The sequence below is a fragment of the Podarcis muralis genome, chromosome 12, assembly GCF_964188315.1.
Source record: "Podarcis muralis chromosome 12, rPodMur119.hap1.1, whole genome shotgun sequence".
In the NCBI taxonomy this organism is placed as follows: domain Eukaryota; kingdom Metazoa; phylum Chordata; class Lepidosauria; order Squamata; family Lacertidae; genus Podarcis; species Podarcis muralis.
The window spans coordinates 28,421,802-28,449,071 of record NC_135666.1 but is presented as its reverse complement, the minus strand read 5'-3'; the positions used below and the strand labels follow the sequence as shown (position 1 = coordinate 28,449,071).

The window sequence follows — 27,270 nt, the reverse complement described above, 5'->3', positions numbered from 1 at the left end:
GCAGTATGTCACACACAGCTCTGTCCTTCAACGGAAGAACATGACTGGTGGCTCAGGAGGAACAGCTGGGAAGCTGCCCCCGCTGCCCCCAACATTTCCTTTCTCTACCGTGTGGTAGGGCTGGCCTTGATCATGGCATTCATTGTTCATTTTCTGGAAAAAAAGAAGCGCTGGAGCTCAAGATTGTAGTGGCTAGCTGTTCCTAACCTAGTACAGTGGTACCTCGGGTCAAGAACTTAATTCGTTCCGGAGGTCCATTCTTAACCTGAAACTGTTCTTAACCTGAAGCACCACTTTAGCTAATGGGGCCTCCTGCTGCCACCGCGCTGCCGGAGCACGATTTCTGTTCTCATCCTGAAGCAAAGTTCTTAACCTGAGGTACTATTTCTGGGTTAGCAGAGTCTATAACCTGAAGCGTCTGTAACCTGAAGTGTCTGTAACCCGAGGTACCACTGTAGTGGTGAAAGCTCTCTGCAGATGCTCAGAGGCCCTTATTTAATTTTCATTTTTCACAGGGTTTAAGTTATTCTCTGACATTAGTTTTCTACTGCCTTTGATTACGGTTTTCTACCATTCTGCTGCAACATGTAAAGGTCCTTCGTTATCACGTGACTCCTCATCATATAGACTGTTTTCTCATCAACAATATGTTCCAGTGAACAAGTCATCCCCCACTACAATGCATTTGTTCCAGCAGCTGCCCTAATGAAGTGACAAATACTTTCTAAGCACTGCACAGGAAGGAGGAAAGCAAGTACAACAGCAGCTGCTCCTTCACTGGCCAGTGGGCCAGGACCAAGGTGGTCTCTCCCTTGCCATAACCTTCTTTGCTGAGAGGCAGAAGGTCTAGTCTTTCTGTGGCCTCAGGTCTCCTGGCTGGTGGAGGTCAGAGTGTGCCAGTTCTTTATCATATTCACAATCTCAATTCCAAATGACACTTTGGCTTTTGAAAGCCTTCATGCTTTGGGACCTTGGGACCAGCCTGGCTAGCTCAGCTGGTTAGAGCATGGTGCTGATAACACCAAGCTTGCAGGTTCAATCCTTGTATGGGACAGCTGCATATTCCTGCATCACCTAGCTACCCCTGCCTTGAAATAAGCATCACAGTCCCTCAACAAGTATGCCCACCAAATGAGGTTTGGTGCACAGTCCCACTTGAGAGAGTCTATTTTTAGCAGCAGCCCCTCAGCTGCCCTCTCCAGAGAAGTCCACCAGGCACCTTCTTTAATGTAATTCTGACACAATGCAAAAATCACTTTGGTTTCCTTTTTCCCTTCTTTACAGAATTTATATCCTGTCCATCTGAGGGTGTATGAACTGAGGGTGAGTTCCAGCCATGTAAAATACAATAACCAATAAGTCAAATGATGAAATATGTTTGGAATCATAGCCACCAGTCCTTCTGTTAATATTGGAATACAGCGGTACCTCGGGTTACAAACACCTCAGGTTACAAACACTTTGATTTAAGAGACTCCGCTAACCCGGAAATAGTACCTCGGGTTAAGAACTTTACCTCAGGATGAGAACAGAAATTGCACAGCGGCGGCAGCAGGAGACCCCATTAGCTAAAGTGGTACCTCAGGTTAAGAATGGTTTCAGGTTAAGAACGGACCTCCGGAACGAATTAAGTTCATAACCAGAGGTACCACTGTATCCACAAGATGCCCCAACCCACCCACCCCGGCACATTGTGGATATATATACACAACCAGTTCAGAAAGCTTGTTGGCAAAGGCCTTGGCTCCCTGCTTTCAACTTTAGAAAAAAGAAAAAAAAAATTATTTTTCCTTGTGCTTTTAATTGATTTGAGATGTGCTCATCTATTTTCTGTGTTTAGTGCTTCCAAACTAAAAAGTATCCCAATAAGTAGTGTTTATAATATGTCATAGTTTGCTAATTGTATGTCACCTTCAACTAATTCTCTGGCGGGGTTGCCATACGACTGGAATTTCCCGGACATATCTGGCATCCTGCTGTTGGCACCAGTGTCTGGACGAAAATCAGAGAAATAGCTGGGAAAATCTGGACATATATGGCAGCCCATGTTGGCAGTGCCGTTTTTGCTGATTTCCCATTTTAAAAAATAGCTCAAAAACAGCAAAAATCAACAACTTTGCCAACAACATTTCTGTCTGGATTTTGAAATACTGTCTGAAATATGGCAACCCTACCTCTGGCTCCGTGGGACGCGGGTGGCGCTGCGGGTAAAACCTCAGCGCCTAGGACTTGCCGATCGCATGGTCGGCGGTTCGAATCCCCGCGACGGGGTGAGCTCCTGTCATTTGGTCCCAGCTCCTGCCCACCTAGCAGTTCGAAAGCACCCTTAAGTGCAAGTAGATAAATAGGTACCGCTTTATAGCGGGAAGGTAAACGGCGTTTCCGTGTGCTGCGCTGGTGCTGGCTCGCCAGAGCAGCTTTGTCACACTGGCCACGTGACCCGGAAGTGTCTCCGGACAGCGCTGGCCCCCGGCCTCTTGAGCGAGATGAGCACGCAACCCCAGAGTCGGACACGACTGGCCCGTACGGGCAGGGGTACCTTTACCTTTACCTACCTCTGGCTCCTGAGTCGTATTCTTTTGTAGAATGCTTTCCCTGCCTTTCAATGAATGATTTTTGCCAGGCTTTCATATACCACCGTGTACCATAAGCTTAGATGGGTCCAGAGAGCCTTCACTTTCTGAAGCACAGCTGGAAAATACCTGCTGATGCTGAGGCGATCAGAAATAGATCTCTTGGGAAATTCTCACCACTTTTTTTTTAAAAAAGATACTCATTATTCCTATCCTCCATTCAGTCCAACACCTAATTGTCTGTCTGTGACATCCCCAAATTTTGAAATAAGGTGTACATTTCTGAATTACATAATGCTTACCATAGTATTTTTCGTTCAGTGCATCTTAATATAAATTACGTTGGAACAGCTTGAGTCCTCTGGATTCTGTGCCAGCAAATACAGTGAACATGAATATGTATGAGCCAAGCACATTTATATTTTTTAAAGGGTCATTTCTGTATCACCGCTCTATCCCTTCCCGAGGATGTCCTCGTTCCTAAGGAAGCAAGTAGGTGATCCTTGAGATGCTGCAAGTTGTTTTTTGTTTGTTTGTTTGTTTTTAAATCTGTCGCTCATAATAATTATTTTATGCACTCAATTTCCTCAAGTGTTAGGAAGCTTCACGGTGGCCTTTTGTGGGGCATGGGTTTCTGGTTTGTTTGTTTGTTTGTTTGTTTGTTTGTTTCAAAGAGAAAAGGCTAGAGACTTGTGTTTTTGTAGTATTTTGTAATTTACAAATATAGTAGCTGAGCAGAGAGGCATAAAAAGAGGCAATTCTAACCCACCCACCCACCTCCAGCAATATCAAAGCTTTGCAACATCTTACAATTGCTGTTTGGGCAGCTAGTTCTAAAAACAGGCAGTCTTGTTTCACAAAACGTTTTAAATGTGTTGTAAAGTGCAATATACAAATGTGGCACTCAGTGGCGTAGCGTGGGGGGTGCAGGGGGGGGCGGCCGCAACAACTGGGGTTAGGGCAAATCCACAGGTTAGGGGGCGCAAATCCACGGGTTAGGGGGCGCAAATCCACAGGTTAGGGGGCGCAAATTACTTGCCTTGCCCCAGGTGCTGACAACCCACGCTACGCCACTGGTGGCACTAGATGGTGACAGTGAGCTATGCGAAATTCAATGTATTTTTCAAAACGATTTTTTAAAAAGCATTTTCACAGTGTTTTTTATATGTGTGCAGATTCCACCTCTTTTCCTGAGGACTGCAACCTACACACACTTACTAGGGAGTAAGCTCTGTTGAACACAGTGGATTTAGTTCTAAGTAAACTTGCAAATGATTTCACTGCACAGTTGCAGAACTCTTTGGGTGTGTGTGTTCTCTATGCATAATAGCAAATCTTTTCTAGGGCAAGAACAGAATTTTCTGAACCTGTCATCTTCTTGTAATTTTGTGGAGGTGTTCAAGTTTCCAGCATCTCTCCCGGTTCACAAAAAGGCACCCCTGCACTCTCTAACAAGGGAGATGCAAGGCTCCAACAGCAGTGCAGCTTCTTGGGGCTGAAATGCAGGACCCCCAGTCTGGGGCTCCCCCGCTGCTGCTGACCAAATGACCACCCAGTGTACATTGTCCGGATACGGTTGTTTAGAAGGCAATTAATAAATCATTAAGGATGATAATAGCATGGTCATTTAAAGGCGTGGCATTGAGGGGCACCCTGACTGTTCAAGTCCAGGGTCTAAAATTACTTCGCTGTATCCCTAGGCCTCAGCATGCTGCTGTTTCTCCTCACACAAGTCTGCCTGCTTATTTAGAGGGGCTCTGTGGTGTTGCGGTGATGATTTTCTCCTATGATGATGATGATGATGATGATGATGATGATGGGTTTGCCCTTCCACAAACCTTGCCTTGGGTAGTCTTTTGTGTGTGTGTGTGTGAAAGGAATTGTAGCTTGTTGTTGTTTAGTCGTTTAGGACTCTTCGTGACCCCATGGACCAGAGCATGCCAGGCACTCCTGTCTTCCACTGCCTCCCGCAGTTTGGTCAAACTCATGCTGGTAGCTTCGAGAACACTGTCCAACCATCTCGTCCTCTGTCGTCCCCTTCTCCTTGTGCCCTCCATCTTTCCCAACATCAGGGTCTTTTCCAGGGAGTCTTCTCTTCTCATGAGGTGGCCAAAGTATTGGAGCCTCAGCTTCACGATCTGTCCTTCCAGTGAGCACTCAGGGCTGATTTCCTTAAGAATGGAGATTTCCTTAAGAACGTGGCTACACTCATACAAAACATTCAGGTGGCATCAGGCACCATCTTCCTGCCAAGAGGAACAACTGATTGATAGGTGTCAAGGCAAGAGCAGAAAGGGCTTGCAACAAGGCTGCAACAAGAGGATTGCAAATGCACCCTCCATTTGTCTTTGTGAAGGATCTGCTAGGTAAGTTTGGGCTCAATGTTTTTTTGTTTTGTGTTTTGTGGGGCGGGGGCGGGCGGGGGGTGCCATTGGCTCCATCCACCATGAAAGATGGCTGGTTTCTCCCTCCAGTGTGATCAAGATCCTTTCATTCTGATCGGGTTGGAAAGGAAGCTCTGCAGAGAGCCAAGGTGGTTTCTGACTCGGGGAGAGGGAGTGGGGAAGCGCTTCACACGCGCTCAGAGGCTCTCCTTTTGTCTTTCTCCTTTGGTTTTGGACTTTTGGAAAGGGGGCGTCCCTCATTGCTGGGAATAACCGCGCTCCGGCTCTCGGCCCCCTCCTCTTCCCGAGGGAGCCCCCGCCCCTCTCGCCCCCGTGACGGCCGCTCGCCTAGCTCCTGCGCCATTCAGCGGCGCTCTCGCGTCGCCGAGCGTGCGGCTCCTTTAAAGCGCAAGCGGCGCCTGGCTCTTTTGGCTGGGGCCGGGGCGAGGAGGCGCTGCTCCTCCTTGGCTGCGCGCTGGGCGTGCAAGCAGCTCGCTTGAGCCTGCAAGGGGCTGCCCAGTCTGCAGGAAGACCCGCTGGGCTTGATCTCTGCCCCTGGTCGGTCTTTGGGGCTGGAGGTTCCGGAGCAAGGGTTGCTGGAAAGCTGCTGCTGCTGCTGCTGCTACTGATTTCCCCCGTGCGCTCTCTTTGTATGGGATTTAAGGAACCAACTCGCGCAACGACCACTCGACTCTCGGCTTCCTAGGCGGGATTGCAACCAGCTGCTACGCCGGGGAAACGGAGAACACCGACTCCCTCCTGGCGGATCCATGAGAGCGGTGAGTCCTCGCAAGTTTTCGTTTATTTGGGGCGGAACTAATATTGGGAAACGCCGGCGATGGGAGCCGCAAGCGGTCGCGCAGGAAAGAGGCAGTGGAGCAAATGGTATCCCCAAAGCTGAAGACCGTTCTGCCTCAGCTTACCTGGTCGCACGAGGGCTCTTTAGTAGGGAGCGTGTTTCCCTTTTAGGAAGCTGGATCTGCAGCTATAAAGGAGATGTGGACGATATCAAGATGCCTGGTGGATTCTCTAAGCCAGCCTTTCCCAGCCTGACCATTTGGGAGTACAGTTCCCATCAGCATGGTCAGTGGTCAAGGCTGATGGGAGTTGTAGTCCTAAACATCTGGAGGGCACCAAGTTGGAGGGAAACTGTTCTAAGGTCAGTTCCTATGGGGGGGGGGGGGAGTTCTTGGTTAGCTATAGTTGCAGATCCATAGCCAGTCTGCTGTTGCAGATCCTCCTGGAAGTGGGGTGGGTGGATTTTGTTGAGGAAACTTATGCCTTGATTTCCAGACCTTGATGCTGATCTTCGGTGCCTCTCCCTTGAGTCTAACTTGGGTGAGGATTTCCCAGTGTTTGATGTTAACTCTGATCCATCTGGGGAGATGATCTGTGGAGGCATGTGCCAATCATGTTGAAAACAACTTGATCTTTCTGTAATGCTTAATCAAGGGATGGCAGCCACAGTCTTGGGAGGCAGTCACCAATGTCGCACTGTTTGTAGAATGTAGATGGAAATATTAGCAAGCAACTGCTTGGTATGGTTGGAGCTGTGTTAAATGTTGCTCACGAAAAGGAGTTAGAAACTGCTCAATGACGAAGACTTCAGAGTCAGTAGCGAGGAAAGCGGTGGCTGCATTGGCAGGTTGCAGGAATGACATCCTAACTTAGGTGACGGGGAGACCCAGTTGAACCTTGCAATTTTAATCTTGCTTTTCTGACACAGATGCAGAGCAAACTACAGGTGGAAGCAATCTCCAATCACATGACATTTAAGTGGCACCAGGTTAATGCACAATGACTTGATATTTCACATCTCAGATTATTATTGTATTATTACATTTATTCCAGCCACTTAGCAAGCGTCAGTATGTTACCTTTTAAAAATAGTATCATTTTATTGTTCGGATCATTCTGCGTTTAGCATCTGGGTATTTCTCTGAATGGCAAATAGATTCCACATGTGTGTTTTGTTGCGTGTTCAAATTACAAGGAAAGCCCCTTTTGTGATCCTGGCTTCCTGTTGTTAGGCTTCTCCATTCCCACCTCCTTCCTAAATGGCATTTGAGCAGATTTCTAAGCAAGGGTGTGTGTATATATACAGTATTGCTTTAGAAGGAGCAAGAATTGTGCGAGCAGTTGTAAGTTTTGCTCTTATATCGGATACAAAAACCTGGTTCAGCAACAAACCACCAGTTTTTTAGTTACTTGATTTCTGCCTTTCCATCTGGACCAGACCCATTTGGCTGCTTACCGTGAAAATAACATATGAAGGACTTGCTCCATTGCATAGGCTCCTTATGTCAGTGTTCAGTAGTCAGCTTATCACATTTTTCTGTGTCTGACTGCTGCTCTTTGTGTTTATACTCTGAATATGCTTGTTGGCATTCATGTCAATTAACAGTAGTAGAGTCCCTGCTACTGTTACCAGAAATATTTGTTCTCTTTGTAGCTGTTTGCAAGATGACTTGAGTGAAACGAGGACAGAGTGGGTTTAACAGTTGAATTTACCCATACATATTCCTCCCTAACCCCTGCAGAAATGGCACAGAGTCTTCTTTTCCTGTGGCTAGGATATGGTGTAGAGAGGACTGTTCCAATCTGTCAAAAACTGACTCATTTGTGGAAATGCATTCTTCTGGAGCTCTCTGCATTTGATTTTTTTATGGGGCTGTTAATAACTTCAGCATAGCTGATCTTTCTTGCATTGTCTTGGTTTTTCCAGTTACTGGAAAAAAAATAGTTTTATAGATGGTGACACTGAATAAACCCAGTATTTTATGTCCAGAATTAATTCTTAAATAACATAGCTATTTTAATAAAATTATCTCTTCTCTGTGAAAAGGCACTTAATATTTATTTCTATTCCAAAACTACGGTAATGTCAGTAGATGGTATGCAAACTTATTCATAAAGTTCTACAATTTCTTCTTCTTTTTTTAAGAGAGTCCCGCTCAATAAACTTTTCCCCACTTTGGTTTCTTCTTGTTGCTAAGAAAATAAGTTCTGAAATTTACACTAGCTGCAGAAACAGCAAAGGTTGATCCTCGGAAATTATGCTACTTGCTACAACCGTAATTGTATTTCTGGGAGATCCAGCTGTGAGATGACCGTCTGTTACTATCTTTCTGAAAAAATAGTGGGAAAGAGGTTATCCCCGCCTGCAATAATTTATTACATTAACTAGATGGGACAGAGAAGCAGACAGACAGGATATGTACTCAAGAAAAAACACCTAGATGAGAACCTCTTCTTGAGAATACCAGTCTCTCTTTATAAAGTTACATGGGGCTTGGAGTGGCATTTCATCTAGGGGACTAAACACTCACTGCAACCTGACATCTCTAAACTACAGTATTGAATTACAATCCATCAAGAGGTTCAGTTCAGTGTGGCTTGAACTGGGACAAAGGTTTTATCACAGTCTCTGTTAACTAGCTTTCCAATGCTAGGATGCCTTTGTTATTCACAAAACGATTGTTGATTATGATCACTGTTTATGACTCAATTATCACTGTTAATGTTGTCTGTGCTTTCTGCATTTCCTTTCCTTCTGACCTCACTGTTTACAACGGTACTCCAGCCATGTTCCCATAAATCTGTATCTCAGGATTCAGATTCTACACTTTCTATATCTGCTGAAGTGGACTCATGTCCATGAAAGCTTATGACATCATTCATCTGTTAGTCTTTAAGGTGCTACAAGACTAACACTTATCCAAACTGAGCTTATTCGAATTGAGCCTTCAAATTTTCTACAAATTTAAGTACTGTAAATGTGATGCAGGCTAATGAGCACAGTGTGTTCCACTTGTGTATGTCAAGATGTGTCTCTGGTCTAGAACGCTAATTGTTTCTTAAATTTGCTAATTGCATTTCTGTTAAAAAGAACTCAAGGCAACAGACATAATTTGTGTCTTTTTAAAAAAAGAACCTCATAACAAAACAGTGTTAAGAATAAAAAACAGAATGTGACAGCATAAAGGCACAGGGATTTATATATCTTTGAAGTGATTTGCTTTGCACTAAGACGCTAATCATGAGGTCTCTTGGTGAGGCTGCCTGGGATAATTTCAAAGTAAGATGTCTAAACTCAGGATAGAAAACCAGCATTCTTCAAATGGAGACCTTTTGCTCTGTGACTGGATATTGATTGGCTTTGGGACTTTTATTCAGACTTCAGGCTTTGTTTGTGTGTGAGTGTTGGTGCTGCAGGAAGAGCCCAGACTAAGAAGAAGTTTTCATATCTTGAGAGGAAATGGGGGTAGACAGCTATGTTCAGAAGAATATAGTATGGGAATAAGATGTGCCTTTGTTTCATATCTGCCACTTGATTGTGGTGAGTGTGGCCTCTCTCCTTAAGAGACATGCCTAGTCTGTAGTAGAAACTCCCCTTCCTAGGTATAGTTCCTTCTAAAGCTGAGTGGGAATGGGCTGGAGTCTTAGTCTTGCCTGTGTAGCAAGTCCTAGCTGCTGTGCTGAGTAGCTGATCTGTAGTTTACTAATAAATACAGCTCACTTGACTGCCTCCTGGCTACTGACTGCTTCCTGGCTCCGGCTGCTTTCTGGTATTGGGGAAGGCTCACTGCAAGGCTTCCTCACACAGTGAGTACGCTTCCCAGATCCACAGATACCACACTGACACTGACTATAGGAAAACCTTCCCTGCTGCAACACCTTCTGGTGTTCCCCACACTCTTGGGATTCCCCCTGAAATTTTGAGGTTACACACTTCCTCTCCCATCCAAGAAAGCCCGGATCTTTGTGGCTTTCTTTAGAAGCATCTTGATATTCCGCATTTGAGAATGTATGCAGTTTTATGGTGTGAAAGGCAGGGGGCCTACAGTAGGAAGAGTCAGAACCAATGACAGGTGGAGCCAACAGAGTTTACTTTTGTCCCCATCCTCCCAGACCTTCCAAGTGTCCCTAATTTCCAGAGACAGTCCCTGGTTTCTGATTTGATCCTGGGATGTCCCGCTTTCCCTTAGGACGTCCCTATTTTCACCAGAGAAATGTTGGAGTACGGATCTCCCACTTGCACCACAGTCCAACCACAGCACTGCGGCCACCACCTCCAGCGGCTGCTACTTTAAAAAGGTAACAACACAGAGATGCAAGTGCAAAGACTCATTTAACGTAATGTGTAGTTTGGCTGTCAGGCAGCCATCTCCTGTTGCCTCATAACGGGGCTGCTAATGGGCCCAAGCAATTACTTAGAAGCACGTTCCAAGTATATTTAAAGCAAAGACCATTCTGCTTTTTTGTGTGCAAAAAGGTTCTTTTTATAATCTTGCCACACATTCTACCCAATAACTGCTTGGGCCCCATTAGCAGCCCCAAGCAATCATTTGGAAGCACGTGCAGCAAGATCATAAAAGGAACATTTAAAAATATGTAGAATGGCACATTATTTGATTTAAATGCCCTTGGTTGCCTATAGCTATTGGGACAGTTAAATAATACAGACTTAATTTGCCAATAGCAGTAGGTACAATTAAACAATATGGACTAATTTGGAGGAGAGGGTATTTCTAAGGAAATGATTTACTTCTGAACATTCAAAGATAATTTTCCCGCCGAAAAGTCCTGGCAGGAGGAAGGCAGGAGAGAAAGAACAATGCCATTAACTCAGAGGGGTGCTGCTTTAAAGCTTCTGTTCTCTGTGGATTTAACCTCCAGTATGCCTCAATTACAGGGCCAGCCTAAGACATTTTGGTACCTGAGGCGAACCACAAAATGGCTCCTCTCCTGCCACCTGCCAGGGAACAAGGAGAGAGAATCAAATCAACCTTTGAATCAAAGGCCATGGGTATGGGAGGGAGGGAGTTGCCTCACTCTGCCTCATGGGTGGGCCGGCCCTCCGCAAATACCAACAGTTTGTGAACAGAGCAAGTAGGGCTGCCATTTTTGTTTCCTTGGAGGAATCATGCTTTAAAAAAAACCCCACTCTTAATATTATCTAGAAGTGAAACTGAAGCTTTTCTCACTAGGAGATACCAGTGGTAGAGAAAATGGTACCATTTAAAGTAGGGGTAGCTAAGGCTGAATGTGGCCCTCAAGCCAAAAACTATTAGTCAACTTTCCAGGGTCTAGCATTGGGTGTTGCCACCCAACACTCTTGCAGGCGTTCCCCTCCACAGGACCCCCACCCACTGCCCTATCTTCGAATAACCAAATGATCAACCTTATCAGCAGAAAGGGGGCTACCCAGTATTAGGTGGGGTGGGTGTTTTAACTTCTCTGGGCCTCCCGGTGCTGTGTTTACTTTATTCGTTTTTCTTTTTACCACTGCTGCCAAAATTGGTAGGGTCTTGGCCTTCCAGATAAAAAATTCTTGGAAGGGAAGGGTGCATCAAGCCCCTGGGCTGGGGTCTAGCATCCCCTGTTTTAGATTAATAATAATGACACACACACGTATAAAATACACATATGTATTAATTCTCTTGGATGAGCCTTGGGGTTTTTCCTATATCTTTGAGGCCCATGGAGGAAATGAAGAGAAGTGCATTTTGGTGATAACAGCTATCTCTCTGTGATGCTTGAAATTTTGGCTGTGTGGCCTGTGAACTGCCCGGCTCTGTTCATCACTGTGAATTCTTCCTTTTTTTAGATACAAGAAATTAGACTCTACCTCCACTCTCCATAAACAGCAGCAGAGCCAAAGGGCTCACCCACAAAATTAAGAGTCACATTGTGCCGTATTAAAGCTACACCGTTGTGTAGCTTGCAGGAATTTCAGGTTAAATATGGAAAAACACTTGTGGAAGAATCATGCTGAATTATAGGGCCTAATTAGTGGGAAAGCCATGATCAGGTATCCAGGTGTCTTTTTCATCTGTTAAGATCAGCTGTGGGGAGGAGGCTGAGCAAAAAAAATTATTTCCAGGGCTGTGGCACAGTGATGGGTGAGAGCTAGGCAGAGCTGATGCATAGACTGGTCTATCACCCTCTATTCAGTAGCTATTAAAATTATAGTAATGGAGGATGTTAAGTTTTCTAGAGCAGTAAACTACAATTACCAGTTAGTCCTAACCTTGCTGGTTGTCACTGTGGAAAAAAATGAAACATGTTCCCTTTTTCAAGCAGTGTTTTCAGAGCAACCCTGCGGTGATATTTGATCTCATTTGTTTGTGAGGGTGACATGAGTCAGATTCTACCAGGTATTGCAAAGAAATTAGGTTTTGCAGCACCACCCTAATCAACACTACTCAGAAGATCGCCCATTGAGTTCAATGGAACTTCTTCTCAAGAAAGTAGATACAGGATTGCAGCCTTGAGACACATTTGGCCACTTATGAATTATATTTTCTACTCACTGCCATGCCACAGAGGTTATAACGTTGGTTATATTTATGCTCCTATTCTTCCATTCTATAAGTAGTTCAGGGAAATTCCTGCGCCTGGCAAAAAAAAAAAAGTTATCCTCAAAACAACCATGTAAGATATGCTAAAGTGAGGGAAAGTAACTGACACATGGTTGAGTTTCATGGCTAAGCAGAGATTTGAAATTGTCTCCTTGATCTTTCTCCAACACAGTATCCGCAGTCGTAAAAGGCAGTGGTTGGCATGAACAAGAACATATGGCAACAGCTTTATAGAGGTTAGCCAATCACCCAGTTTCATGCCTGTGAAAGTGATAAAACAACTCAATAATGGTTAACAATACTCTGTATTAAATACCCTGATTACCAACCTTTCATTCAGCCAGTTTGCACAGCTGGCTATCCTGGGATAATTACCTCTGAACTTACTTAAACCTCCGTATTTTCAAAGCAAGAATGAGATGCTGAATTGATAATATTAACTTTATTATCTTTCATCATCGGGTAAGTGAACCCATAGTTCATGGATGAATTGTTTCTTTTGGGTGTGGGTAGTAGTCAGGACAAAGATGAGTGCTTCCTTGTCAGAAACAACCTTTTATTTATGATGGTTTAAGAAACTGAATTATACACTCCAGATTAAAACGGACTTTCTTAAACATAAGTACTGTAGATTTTCATGGAATATGATTTCCAGTAAAAAAATACATGTGATCACAGCCAGATGTCACTAAGGACATAATTTAAAGGTTAACAATATTGTAGGGATAAAGGTAAAAGGTAAAGGACCCCTGGACAGTTAAGTCCAGTCAAAGGCGACTATGGGGTTGTGGCGCTCATCTCACTTTCAGCCAGCCTTTGTCCACAGACAGCTTTCCAGGTCATGTGGCCAGCATGACATCTGGCACAACAAAACACCGTGACAGAAGCCAGAGTGCACGGAAATGCCGTTTACCTTCCCACCGGAGCGGTCCCTATTTATCTACTTGCATTGGTGTGCTTTCGAACTGCTAGGTTGGCAGGAGCTGGGACTGAGCAACAGGAGCTCACCCCGTTGCAGGGATTCGAACCGCCAACCTCTGATAAGAGGCTTGGTGGTTTAGACCACAGCGCCACCTGCATCCCATTGTAGGGATAATACTAGCAAGTACATCTACATTAGCAACAGTTCCCATCCAAGTAAATTTTATTGGGAATAAAGGAAGGTTAGATTCTCTGTATCTTCCAGCCATCCATAATGAATATAGTATTGCTGAATCTAGCTCCCCAGTTAATCATCTACAATAAGAGCTGAGAACACACCAGATTTCACTTTTACAGGTGAAGAGATGGAGCTGAATACCTGGGTAATTCTCTGCATCACTTGGTTAGTCACTGATGCTGAATATGTTTAATTATGTTTCAGGGAGTTTATTGGAGTTTTTGGTTTATTTCAAATGATAAATAAAACAGATGTTAAGAGAGTAGGCTGAGATTTTTGCCTCCCCACCTGAAACACCTCAATAGTGTGGCAATACTGAGAACATGCAACTATTAGGTATTTATTTAGATCTAGCTGATTTCTCAGTGGTTTTCCCAGTAGTGATGTATGGAAGTGAGAGCTGGACCATAAAGAAGGCTGATCGCTGAAGAATTGATGCTTTTGAATTATGGTGCTGGAGGAGACTCTTGAGAGTCCCATGGACTGCAAGAAGATCAAACCTATCCATTCTTCAGGAAATCAGTCCTGAGTGCTCACTGGAAGGACAGATCGTGAAGCTGAGGCTCCAGTACTTTGGCCACCTCATGAGAAGAGAAGACTCCCTGGAAAAGACCCTGATGTTGGGAAAGATTGAGGGCACAAGGAGAAGGGGATGAGAGAGGACGAGATGGTTGGACAGTGTTCTCGAAGCTACTAACATGAGTTTGACCAAACTGCGGGAGGCAGTGGAAGACAGGAGTGCCTGGCGTGCTCTGGTCCATGGAGTCACGAAGAGTCAGACACGACTAAACAACAACAGCTGATTTCTCAGTGCTGTGTAAGGCAGAAGTCACACAGACCTTTGCTAGAAGGCTATAATCAAGGTGGCAGCGAATTAAGGAGCACTGTTTTGAGAAGGTTGTGCTGGGTCTTCAACAGGATTTTGGAGGAAGAACTGGCGACAGAGAAAGGCAAAGACACAAAAGTGAGTGAGAGCAACAAAGGGTAAGCTTGAGGTTTAAGAGAAGGAAGGTGTTTATGAAGATAGGAGTGAAGAGATGCTGTCAGAGATGAAGGAGAGCATTAAAAATGAGGATTAGATGAGCAGGAACCTTGAAGTTGACACAGTCAATAGGTATGGTGGTTGCAGCTGCTGAAGATGGTTTAGCAGAGGCATGCTGGAATGAAGTGGGCAGTGCGCTGCGGGGGCCTTTGAGAATATAAACATGAGTACTATACGCTTTGCCTCTGTGGTCGGAGGCAGTAATCCTTCTGAATACAAGTTGCAGGCAACCAGAAGAGGGCTCTTGTGCTCAGGACGTGTTTGGGAGTTTCCCAAAGGGATCTGGGTGGCCACTGTGAGAACAAGATGCTGGTCCAGATGGGTTGTTGACCTGATCCAGCAGACTCTTCTTATCTTCTCATATTAAACCTGATACAGTTACTACCACAAACATTTTAGAGCATCTTTGGTCACTTTGAAAGCATATGGTATCAGGAGCCAGGCCCTGTGACCAATAGGACTTTGCAGGACTGGGGCCTTCCTAAGTTTGTTCTGAAGAGGCAAGGTGCAGCCTCACAGGTGAGGCCGATTGGTAACTCACAGCACTTGGTGGCAAGAGCTGGGAAGGGATATAAGGTCAGCATTTCCCTTCGGCTCTTTGCCACAGCAACACGCTTCCTGCCTTGCTGCGTTTGGCTTCTTGCTTCCTGATCCTTGAACCTTGGCTTCTTGACTCCTTGCTTCTTGATCCTCAAACCCCTGACTTCGTGACTTCTAGCTTCTTGATCCTTGGACCCCTGACTTCGAGACTCCTTGCCTCCTGACCCTCGGACCCTTGGCTTCTTGACTCCCGGCTCTCTGACCCTCCGACTCTTGGCTTCCTGACTCCTGGCTTCTGGACCCCCATTCCTGCTCCCACCCCACCATCATCTTGCCCCCAGTCCTGACGTCCCCAGCCGGGACTTCGATCGCCTGTGAACTGGACCATGACATATGGCTCCCCCCCCCCCAAATCCTGGAAACTGTACCCCTTACAAAGCTACAAATATCAGTACCCATATCAAACTACAGTTCTCAGGACTCTTTGGCGGGAGGCCATGTGCATTAAATTGTTTGCCATATCATGTTTAGTCATGCAGCTCTCTTAGAGTCTCCTAACTGTTAGGTTAAAAGAAGCTGGCCCAGAATTTACATTAAAACAAGTCTTGTTTGGTGGCAAGATATTTCTCCCTTCAAAGATTGAGTGGCATGCATTGTTTTGGTAAGCATTCCATAGCAGATGGTGATAGTGATTATGATAAGGATAAATATAAATCTGGCATATTGCAAAATACAAAATGGCATGCTGGGCCAAAAGAAGTATGTAGTGATGGCTGGAACATAATGAGTGATGAGTTGTCTACAGGCTTCTATAACTGAGATTCTTTTCAAGCAACAATAAGTACCTTAAGCAAGCATAATTCTTGCAAAGGAGGGGTCTCACCATGTGAACATATCCTTTCATAACTTCTAAGATTGACTACTGTTGGGTGCCCCATGTAGGGCTCCTGCTCATAAAGACAACTTGGAACTACAGTTAGTTCTATAAGAAGCTGGGTACTGGAGGGCAAGAGCATATTTTTTTTGCAGCAAGCATACTGGTTGCCTGTTTAATTCCAGGATGAATTCAGAGGACTCATTCTTCCTTTCACAGCCTGGGTCTATTTATAGTTTGATTATAAAAGTACCTCTATACCATTCTCTCGCAAAACGCCAGGGCACTGTGTAACAACGTAAAAACATGTAAAAGCAAATTGAAGCCATTGTTAAAATAGTTGAGACTGCTTTTCCATGCATGAGCCCCCTTGGTAGCTATTCTGGGTTGTGGTGGGGGTTTTTTGGACCAAGTAATTTCAGGTTTGGAGGTAACAACATTGTCTTCTGTGAGGACCAGGCTCTTGATCACAGTTGCCTCAAAGTCCTGGAGCATTCTCCCCAAAGAGATGTGAGGTTGCTCCTTCCCCATGGACTTCCATAAAAGTTGTAAAAGGTATCTGTTTCAGAAGGCATGTGGCTACTGACTCTAGAATTTGTTGTGTTCATGTTTGTTGGTTGGTTCTGGTGGCTTATGCTTTTCTAACGTATCATTTAAACAGTGATTGAATATGTATTTGTGGCACGCATTATACTTACTGACAATCATCTTGAGCGCTGGAAACATGTTCTAACAATAATTTAACAAACGGGCTGGATTTCAATATTTCTGCTTTCCTACTTCTATTTATTTATGCAAGGTGCTCTTTTCTGAAGTGTCCTTCAGCACAAGCTGTCTTGAAAGCTATAGAGAGTGAGCAATGCTTGGTGCATTGTACTTGATTCATTTGTAGTTTCTAGTGCGATACTTGTGTTTCCTTTTTGTTAGGCAATGCCTTGAGCTGAAGTAAATGTTGTACAGTGGTACCTCGGGTTACAGACGCTTCAGGTTACAGACTCCGCTAACCCAGAAATAGTACTTCAGGTTAAGAACTTTGCTTCAGGATGAGAACAGAAATCGTGCAGCGGTGGCAGCGGGAGGCCCCATTAGCTAAAGTGGTGCTTCAGGTTAAGAACAGTTTCAGGTTAAGAACGGACCTCTAGAACGAATTAAGTTCTTAACCCGAGGTACCACTGTATTTGGATAAATGGGAGAAAATGATTAAGTAAGGTGGGGTTGAGAAGAGAAGGAAACTGAGGTGGAATCTGCCTGCCTACTTGCTTTTAATTTAAAAATGGATAAAACACAGAGTGCATAATTAGAACTCTTCTAGCCTTATCCTAAAATTTGCCCACAAAGTTTAGGATGGAGCGGACTCAACAACAGTTATAACATGCAGAAGGGCCATAGTTCAGTGACAGAGCACATGCTTTACCTGCTGAAAACTCCATGTTCCGTTTCTGATATCTCCTGTTAGAAGGATCAGATAGCAGGTGGTGCGAAAGACTTCTGCCTGAGAGAGCTGCTGAGAGCTACTACCAGTCAGAATAGACAATAAGGTTTTGAGAGAATTCCTACGAAAATAGAAACAGGAGCAGATATTGACAATGTTTGCTTATTCTTTCTATGTCTGGAATGGAAATCAATCCATGGATACAATTGACATTTGCTGCTATGGTTGCTTTTAATTTGCAAATGATATGTAATTAATTATACCCAGCTCATTGGCTTGGCTTTGCACTGAAATGAATGGGGTGGAATAACATAATGGTAACCATAGTTTACATGATTAATTATACAAGCCGCATAATTTTGCTCTAGCAGACAGCGAGAAAAACTGCAGTAGAATGAAAACAGGGCTGCATTTGGCAAATACAGGACAGAATTGAAGATGATACCTGTACTATTAGAAATCCCTAGTAGACAAGACAAATGGACAAATAGGTGACCTGGTAAAAAACAACTTCCTATGTTTCTCTTGAGCTTCTCTGTCTTGTCAGTGCTGCTCTCCAATATCTCTTTTGATCTTTAAGAGTCAGCAGAAGCTCTTTGCATTGAGTGTGTGGACCAGTAATCTCTGTCCACCAGATGGATAATCATCACACATACGGCACTTGTTGCAGAAGGAAAGATTGACCCCACCTCTTCTTTTGCAGTTATATCCGCATTTCAGGTTCTGTCTTGACAGCATTAGCTTTACATATAGGCTTTTAAAAGAGTGTCAGGAAAGTTTAAAAAAATACTCTTCATTAATAGGTGGGCTAGAATTGTGATGTCTGTACCCCACACATCTTCCCCTCTTGGCAGTCGAGCTATAATAATTGTATGGCATTTTCTTAGTTGAACAGAACACTCTATCCTGTAGTTTACTGCTGGGGCTCTATTTTCTTGAAGATTAAGTCTTGTGAAGGACTTAATTCCTTCCTCACTGGCACGTTCATTCTATGGTTTTCCTCATATGCTGAAGACACACCTTTTACCCTGGTCACGAACACCCGAAATGTGTGTTTTTAGGACCCACTCTATTCTTTTGATTTCCGTACAGTGGTACCTCAGGTTACATACGCTTCAGGTTACATACGCTTCAGATTACAGACTCCTCTAACCCAGAAATTGTACTTCAGGTTAAGAACTTTGCTTCAGGATGAGAACAGAAATCGTGCTCCAGCGGCACGGCAGCAGCAGGAGGCCTCATTAGCTAAAGTGGTGCTTCAAGTGAAGAACAGTTTCAGGTTAAGTACGGACCTCCGGAACGAATTAAGTATGTAACCTGAGGTACCACTGTATTGTATTTTTCACATTGCTATAACCAGCCCTGAGATCTTATGGTGAAGAGTGGGTGAGAAATCTAATAAACAGCAACAACGTTTTAGTGGTACTTTGAAGTCGAACAGAATCCGTTCCGGAAGTCCATTCGAATTCCAAAACGATCAGAAGCCAAGGTGCGTCTTCCAATTGGCTGCAGGAGCTTCTTGCAGCCAATTGGAAGCTGCAGAAGCCCCATTGGACGTTTGGATTCCAAAAACAGTTTGCAAAGCGGAACACTCACTTCTGGGTTTGCAGCGTTCGGGAGGCAAAACATTCAACTCGCAAGGCGTTCAGGATCCAAGGTCTGATTGCATTATTAACAACAATAACCAGTGGTTAACTGAGTCTAGGCACCATATGATAAATAACTTAGGTAACCTTTTCATTAAATGGCGTTCTTAGGCACAGTAGACGTCTGCTGTGCTGCATCTTCCAACTTCCAACTTGTATAGTATTGGCTGACCTGTATTGTACTTCTTTTTATTCTTTACAGCAGAGAAGGGGAACTTGTGGCCTTCCAGGAGTCTTGGGACCTCAACTCCCATCAGCAACAGCCAGCGTGGCCAATGATCAGGGATTATTGAAATTATAGTCTGGCATCTACTGAAGGGCCCACCAGTTCCCCACTTCTTTTTAAATCTGTTACTAAAGCTGGGCCAAGGCTTTGCCAGAGTAATTGCCTTCTTTCATCCCACTGGTAGACAATTTGCTTATTCGCCTACGTTGTGCTTTTCTTTTTCTCCTCCAGGGAATATACCAGCTTCTTCTTCTTTTTTTTTTTTTTTTTTTTTGAGGGGTGGGATGATTTTGCACAAGGAAATGGTATTGTGGGAGAGTGTTAAATACATCACCTTCCTGTATACTGCTGCTTCAGTCAAAGCTGCTTTGATTGAAAAAAAGAAAAAGGAAAATGAGACCTGACCACTTGGTCCTTATCGTTGTTTGCTCCAGAGCAATGCAATTTGATCTGTTTTAAACTGCAATATTCAGTGGTACCTAGAATAATTCCAAAATTATTATTTTTCTTAGGGCAGATGCTGTTGGCTCAGCTGCACTGGTTAATTGAAGGCAACTTGGCCAGCTGCATCAAAAGCATTTAAGGCTGCAGCGGAGTTCTTTTGGTAAAATCATAATGACGCAGAGCCCTTAAGTGCCACGATGCCACAAATAAGCAGAATCTTAAATGCTTCTAATTTAGTTGACCTTAGTTGGTCAGCTGCTTTCCTGCCAATTGTTACAACATAAAGAAAGAAAATAGGTTGGCCCCATCGAGAACAATACAGTGCTTGGTATATTGCTTTGCTTCCAAGCAGTGCCATTTGGAACTAGGCATTCAGCTGCTGTAAAAGGTGTGTATGACAACATGGATCCTGACATTATAGAAAGAGAGAACTTTGAGGTTTTTAAAGAATGTCCCTTGCTGCTCAAATTGATGGCAATTAGAAAATGGATGCAGTAGATACAGAAAACTATAAAAGCTGCACTTAAGCAAATAGAAATTACAGGTGGCTTCTACAGCTGGGATGGGTAGCAGTATTCTGAAGATACATTAAAGTGGGTCAAATAATAGAGAATGGATAAAACCCCTAAATCTAACATTGTGTCCTATTGTTTTTCACATGTCTAAGGGGGAGAGTCCTTGTAGCTTGTTTCTCCATGAAACATTTAGTCCATCATAAGAGATGCACGTTTCATTTTCATTTTCTCAATTAATAAACCCAGCTGAACAGAGAAGTGTTCCTCTTCTCTTCTTTTGATCACCATAAATGAATGTTTAGTGTCTCATAAGAGTAGGACAGGTGAGAGGAGCACCTCCATTTTATGTGATGTTCATTTCCTAACAAACATTTAAAAATAAAACTCTCTGTGAGTTATTATTGTCCCTGTCATACCCCAGTTAAATAACTTTTTGCTCCATTCACAGAAAGAGAGTGGCATTCATGGAAGAGGTCCTTCCCCTCACAAAAGGATCCCTTCCATGAGATCAAGTTGGAGCAAGAACCTGAGATCTAAGCTATTGTCTGTATGGGATCATAAATTCCACAGTAAGACTTCTATGGCTTCTGTTTTCATCCGCTGGGCTATGGAGTTTGGCTGATGGTTGCAACTGGATGACTATGCATCCTTTGTCTGATCCTGACTCTTTCCTTGGTAAAAGGGGTGCTTTTGTCTTCTCCTATTGTCTTGCTGCTGATGGTGTTTGGGATTTAAGCCCGTTTGAGGGAAAGCCATGAGAGCTTGTGGCTGCAAACATCCATTGCTGTCCTCCTCTCTACTAGGCTGTGGAGTCTTACGGATTGTGTGGTCTAATTCTGGCTATATGCCTGATTTGTGGATGGAACTACAGTCTGTGTAAAGGTAAAGGTAAAGGTACCCCTCCCTGTACGGACCAGTCATGACCGACTCTGGGGTTGCGTGCTCATCTCGCTTAAGAGGCCGGGAGCCAGCGCTGTCCGAAGACACTTCCGGGTCACGTGGCCAGCGTGACGAAGCTGCTCTGGCGAGCCAGCACCAGTGCAGCGCACGGAAACGCTGTTTACCTTCCCGCTATAAAGCGGTCCCTATTTATCTACTTGCACTTAAGAGTGCTTTCAAACTGCTAGGTGGGGAGGAGCTGGGACCGAATGACGGGAGCTCACCCCGCCGCGGGGATTTGAACCGCCGACCATACGATCGGCAAGTCCTAGGCACTGAGGTTTTACCCACAGCGCCACCCGCGTCCCTTACAGTCTGTGTAGGGAGGTTTTATTGAGGCATTTGGGCCATTTTTGTGTGTTGATGGGTGCCTTCCATGCAGGTGGTGACATCGGTGTGCACTGTTTTGATTGACGGGTAGCAGCCAAGTTGCCTGGGATACTGTCAGAGAGTTGCTTTAAGAAGTGAGAGATGACATAACTGGTCTTGTGCTTTCTATTTTATTTCTTGCTGTATTTAGGATTGTAACTATGCTTCACTAACATCCTGGTATAGTGACTGTCAACTTAGCCAAATTTTACGATTCGTCTGCCAACCTCTCAGAATCCCAGTCTCCCCCTTTTTTCTAGTTTCTGCCAAATTATCACACGTATAACTAAAACATAAAGTTCTACATTTATAAGAATAGAATCTTAGAATCGAGTGTTGAAAGGGGCATTCAATCTACTCCCTTGCAATGCATAGGTACCCTTGGTTTAAACTGGGTAGAAGTCTAGTACTGTAATGTTCTCATGAATGAAAGAATGTGGGTTTGTGAATAATGTACTGTTTCATTGGTTTAGTTTTATTGATTTGCCTTGATCCTTGGAAGTTCACAGCGGCACAATTTTTAAGCTGCTTACAGAACAAAATATAGGCCTACTTATAGTGACTTTCTTGTCCATTCTGGGAGGGGTGAGAATAGAAAAGGTATGGATGTCAAAGCTTCAGTCCAGCCTGTTTGTCTGCTCTATTTGTCTGCTGCAAGCTCATCCTAATTTCACATCTCCTGATAATATATTACATCATATACTGGTTTGGAATTAGATGCTTAGTTTCATACAGCATAGCAGGAAAGGGTTGCAGAGGTGGCCTTTTCATTGGAATTAATATTGTGTTGGCTATTCTATGCTGGCTTGATTCCCAGGCCTTATCCTAGATGTTGTCTAAGTTACTATGGTTGCTGGTGGCACACAAAAAATAACACACACTGTTCATTTCCCAGCAGCCTAGTGAGTGTGTGGAAGCTTGTTACTTAGCTTCTGGGGTAAGCAACAGTCAGGCTCTAGAAGCGAGATCATGAGTTTATCTTCTGGTGTGGGAAAAAGGTCTGATAGTAATTTTGAACATAAGCTATTATTTGCCCGTGTTCACCAGTCTTAAACATCATATGTTATTGTACATCATAATGTAATTGTAATTACTCTGGCATTCATTCTCTCTCGTAACTCCAGTCTACAAGTTAAAAATGATATTATTTTGGCAGTTTCATTTTATTAGTTATAATTTATATGCTCATATGCAGCCAAATTGGTAAGTCTATGCAAACGGATTTATATTTTTTTGAACTTAAAAAATCAATAAAAAAGCAAATTTTAAAAAATATCTGATGGTTGCCTGTTGTGGTCCCATGGCACTGGCAAAAAGCAATATAACTCAAGGTGAACAGCATAGGCTCCCTCACAGGAGGCAGTTGTTAGGAGAGCACAGGTGAGATTAAACTTGTGGGCAACCTGCTCTTTAACAGTTTTGGGGGCATGGAAAAGAGTCCATTTATCACAAAAAAAACATTTTTTCACTAGAAATAAGAACTGTGATGCTTATTATTGCAAATGAAAAAAAAATCTCTCTCACACACACATTCTGAGTTAGGTTTATAAATATTATGTAGTACTCTGAGCATGCTGCAATCAGTACATCACTCAATGTACTTCAGTGCTTTCTGTTTGGAGTCTAAACCTCAGGGTATGGATTTATGGAAGACATTATCTTGATTTTTTGTTGCTGTGGAAACTAGTAATAGACACTCAAGATGTCCCTGACTGTACCCCTTGATAATTCACATGCAGGATCGTGTGTTTGACCGTATTCAGCTTAAAATCTCAAAAAAAAAGTTGGTATGAAATGTGACTCTACCTCTGAAGGGCTTTGAAGTTCATGAGGTTTCTTTTTTTAATAAGATATTTATTAGGTTTTTTCAAAGAATACACATAAATTTATGAACTAAAAAAATTACAAAGAAAAAATTACAGTGTTGAAAAAAGAAAATAGAAATTACAGAAAAACTAAGAAAAAATACAGATAAAAAATACATACACAAACCCAGAAAAACAAAAAAAGAAAAATTTAAAAACCAATCCAGTTTTCAGAACTTGTAGGTTCATTTACTTATTTTCTTGACTTCCTCACACCTCCCCTTTTTGTATTCCCATTTATATAATTGGTTCAGCAAATCCTAGCCTTCTTTCATTTATCCTTACTTTTTATCATAACCTATTATAACAATATATTTTCATCCATTATCAATCCATATTTACATATTCTTATTACTCTTATTTGCCAACGCCACTTATTTCCAATCCAACATCATTTTAACATTCATTAATTTTACAGTATTTCTGCAGATAGTCTTTAAATTTCTTCCAATCTTCTTCCACCAACTCTTCTCCCAGGTCTCGGATTCTGCCGGTCATTTCTGCCAATTCCATGTAGTCTATCACCTTGGTCTGCCATTCTTCCAGTGTGGGTAATTCTTGTGTCTGAAGTTCATGAGGTTTCTTGACACGAGAAAGTATTCAGATGTGTAGCTCTAGGGTGGGTGGGTGGGTGCGTGGGCGTATGTATCCCAAAGTCTCAGGAAAGTAAGTGCCAACTCGATGGGGCCCTGGTCCCTTCGCCACCCATAAAATATTTTGGTGATACATCTGTAGCCCCAGTGCTATTTTTCTAGAAAAGGGGGTGCCGAAATTCACCATGAACACCTAACTTGTTCTTTTATTGTGGCAAAGGAGCCCAGCTGAAAGGTGCCGGAACTGAATTCCAGTAAGTTCCAGATTTGGGGGGGGGGGGATTGCATGGAGCTGAGGTGCTCCTCCCCCCTCTACTGCAGTCAGGGCCATTGTGCCCCAAGGCACCCGAGCCCCAAAGTTCCCAGGAGAACAATAAATCACACTGACACGGAATATTTGGTTTATGGGTTCAAATAGGCCACAACTTGATAGGTTACAGATGTGAGTGGTTTGGCTTAGGCATTGTGGTGAAGCCAGGCTATATCTTGAATCCTGCCCGTCTGCAGGGAGTCCACATAAGGGTAAACCACCGATGGGGGTGCCCTATAACTTATGTCAGATAGTGACACCCCGAGGGGTCCCCTTAGGGGCTGTGACATGGCCCTAGCCCACACCCAGGCCATGGGTCAGGATTCACGCCCTGGATCCCTTTAGCGGGATACCCTTACTGAGGAGGGGCAGGTGAGGCAACAACCCCCCTCCAACCAAACGAAGGCTTACCCAATGCCTAACCCCACAAAAGTTGTGACAGTTGCTACTAGGTAGGCGAAAACCCAAATGGCCAGTGCCAGTTTGCCAAGTGGGGAAAATTCCTACCCGGCCCCAACAACATGGCGACCGACAACTGCCATAGCAAGCTCATATCAGAGCAAAGCATGAACAAGAGGGTGGGTGGGTTTGGCAATCCAATGAAGAGGCAAGGAGGAGAGAGCCAGCCAGCTGATAGGCTGGGGCTGCTGCAAAACACCGCTAACGCAGCCGGCGATGACGTAGGGGTGAGGTAGTGTACCTCCCCCCCACCCCCCCGGAGGAAGACTTTGAGGCTCTGCTGCCTGTGCACAATGCCACCCTCCCATATAGAGGAGAGCAGATTTACTTTTTAAAGTCTTGCTCCTCCATTCAAGTCCCAATCCCTTCCTGTATCTATCTCTCTATCTAGTCTAGTCCTGCTTTGGATGCATCAGGGCTGCTACCGTCCTGTATGTGACTGTGTTCTACAGGAGATGGGATGGATGCATTCAAACTTGTCAATGAAATACCAAGCCCCAGTAGTGTGTGTGTGTGTGTGTGTGTGTTTGATAGAGGATAACATTCTGCCTACTGTGAGTGTGGTTTATCTTATACACAAAGTTGATTTTTGTATTTAGTGTATTTTTAAAAAAACTTCTGTGTGATTTTAATATTTGCATCAAAGGAATTTTTAAAAGGAAAGAAACGGGGCTTTGGAACTGGATATTAATTATAACTATCTGCACTGATCCACAAACTGAATTTCAACAGAGTCAAGGTTACATCAAGCTCCATATTGCCCTCAAAAGAACCCTCTTATTCTGCTTAGGTTGACTCTTAAGCAATACTATCCTTGTTGGGAGGAAGCCCCACCCCTCCCCACACCCCTTTTCCCATAAAGCCTTTGGTGCAGCCCCTTCCTTCCCACACCTTCCTATAACTCATCCTAAGCATGTGCACATGAAGCAACCATATATTACAGGGGTGAGGAGCCTCAGACCTGGGGGCCAAATATGGCCTTTCTGTCTGGCCCTCTGAGCTCTTCCCAAGCCACAGCCTAGTGTGTTTACCTGCCTGGAATGTTTCCTTGAATTCTTGCCATATTGCTTCCTTCTCCCCCCCCCCCCCGCCGCCGCCCTCACTTCTTCCTCTTCCTCTGTTACTTCCCTTGTTGAATTTTATATTGGTTAGGTCCTATATAAAATTCTATAAATATAAATGCTATATATATATACAGTGGTGCCTCGCAAGACGAAAATAATCCGTTCCGTGAGTCTCTTCGTCTAGCGGTTTTTTCGTCTTGCGAAGCAACCCTATTAGCGGCTTAGCGGATTAGCGCTATTAGCGGTTTAGCGGCTTAGCGGCTATTAAAGGCTTAGCGGCTTAGCACCTAAAAGGCGCTTAGCGGCTATTAAAGGCTTAGCGGCTTAGTGGCTAAAAGGCTATTAGCGGCTTAGCGGCTTAGAAAAAAGGGGGGGAAAGCGAAAAAAATCGCAAGACTCGCAAGGCGTTTCCGTCTTGCGAAGCAAGCCCATAGGGAAAATTGTCTTGCGAAGCGCATCGGAAAACGGAAAACCCTTTCGTCTAGCGGGTTTTTCGTCTTGCGAGGCATTCGTCTTGCGGGGCACCACTGTGTGTGTGTGTGTGTGTGTGTGTGTGTGTGTGTATATATATATATATATATGAATGAATGATAGAAAGCAGTTACTGTTTTGGAGTAAAATTTTTGAAAGTATCCCTGCCTTAGAGGTTCAGGAGGACAACCAACATTCTTTTTTCTTCTTTTTATTCTCGCAAGAATTCACTCCAGCGGCTCATTATTTCAGCTTAGCAGATGGGGACACTGAGGTGAACAGCAATTTCTCCAAGGTCGGCCAACAAGAAAGTACCAGGCTGAGATGGAATTTGAATCTAAGTTTCAGTCCTGGGCCTTTGGCAAAGCGTTTATGCATTTATCTATTTTGGCAGACCTATCAGTGTTTTGTTTGTGATGCCTTTATTTATGCTCCCTCCACAACATTTTGACTTCTCATTTACCCACATGCTGAACCTTGGAAAAGTTTCTCTCCCTTCATTTCTCCCCCTTCATTTTAACTAAGTCAAAACTCTCCTCACAGAACAGGAAGGAAGATGTTAAATGAATAAATTCAACCATGAATACGTTCCCATAAATAACTACTGCAAGATTGAGAAAAGAGATATGTGTGAGAAAAGCTGCTGTGAAAATAATAGCTAACTCCAGACTCTAAGGAATCTCAGAGCAAGGAATACTGAGAGCTTCCTTAGAATATATATATATAAATGCAATGCGTTTCTCTGCCAGACTTATTTAAAAAACCCTCCAACCCTCTCAAGTTTATTCCTAACCTCTTATAGGAGGGGGATGAAAATGTCCAGCAGGTGGCAATATATTAACACACTGTGTTTTTTGTATTATTTCAGAACTTTGGTTGAAGAATATTCAGGATCAGACTTAAAAAATTAGGCTTATTGATGCAAAAGGATGTTGATTATTTTGTATCAGATTTTTAAAAATAAACTTTATTACCAAAGTGTTTTAGAGCAATTTAACTTG

General features: G+C 43.7%; 1 protein-coding gene across 2 annotated transcripts in view; it reads left to right on the top strand.

The window, feature by feature from the left end:
- The first annotated feature begins 5,319 nt into the window (after positions 1–5,319).
- Positions 5,320–27,270, top strand: part of CALCR (calcitonin receptor) — a 160,436-nt gene continuing 138,485 nt past the window's right edge. For both annotated transcript variants that reach the window (XM_028750736.2, XM_028750737.2), the window contains exon 1: positions 5,320–5,736. In XM_028750736.2, coding sequence (XP_028606569.1) covers positions 5,728–5,736 — 9 coding nt within the window. In that variant the 5' untranslated portion in view covers positions 5,320–5,727. The remainder of the gene's footprint in view (positions 5,737–27,270) is intronic.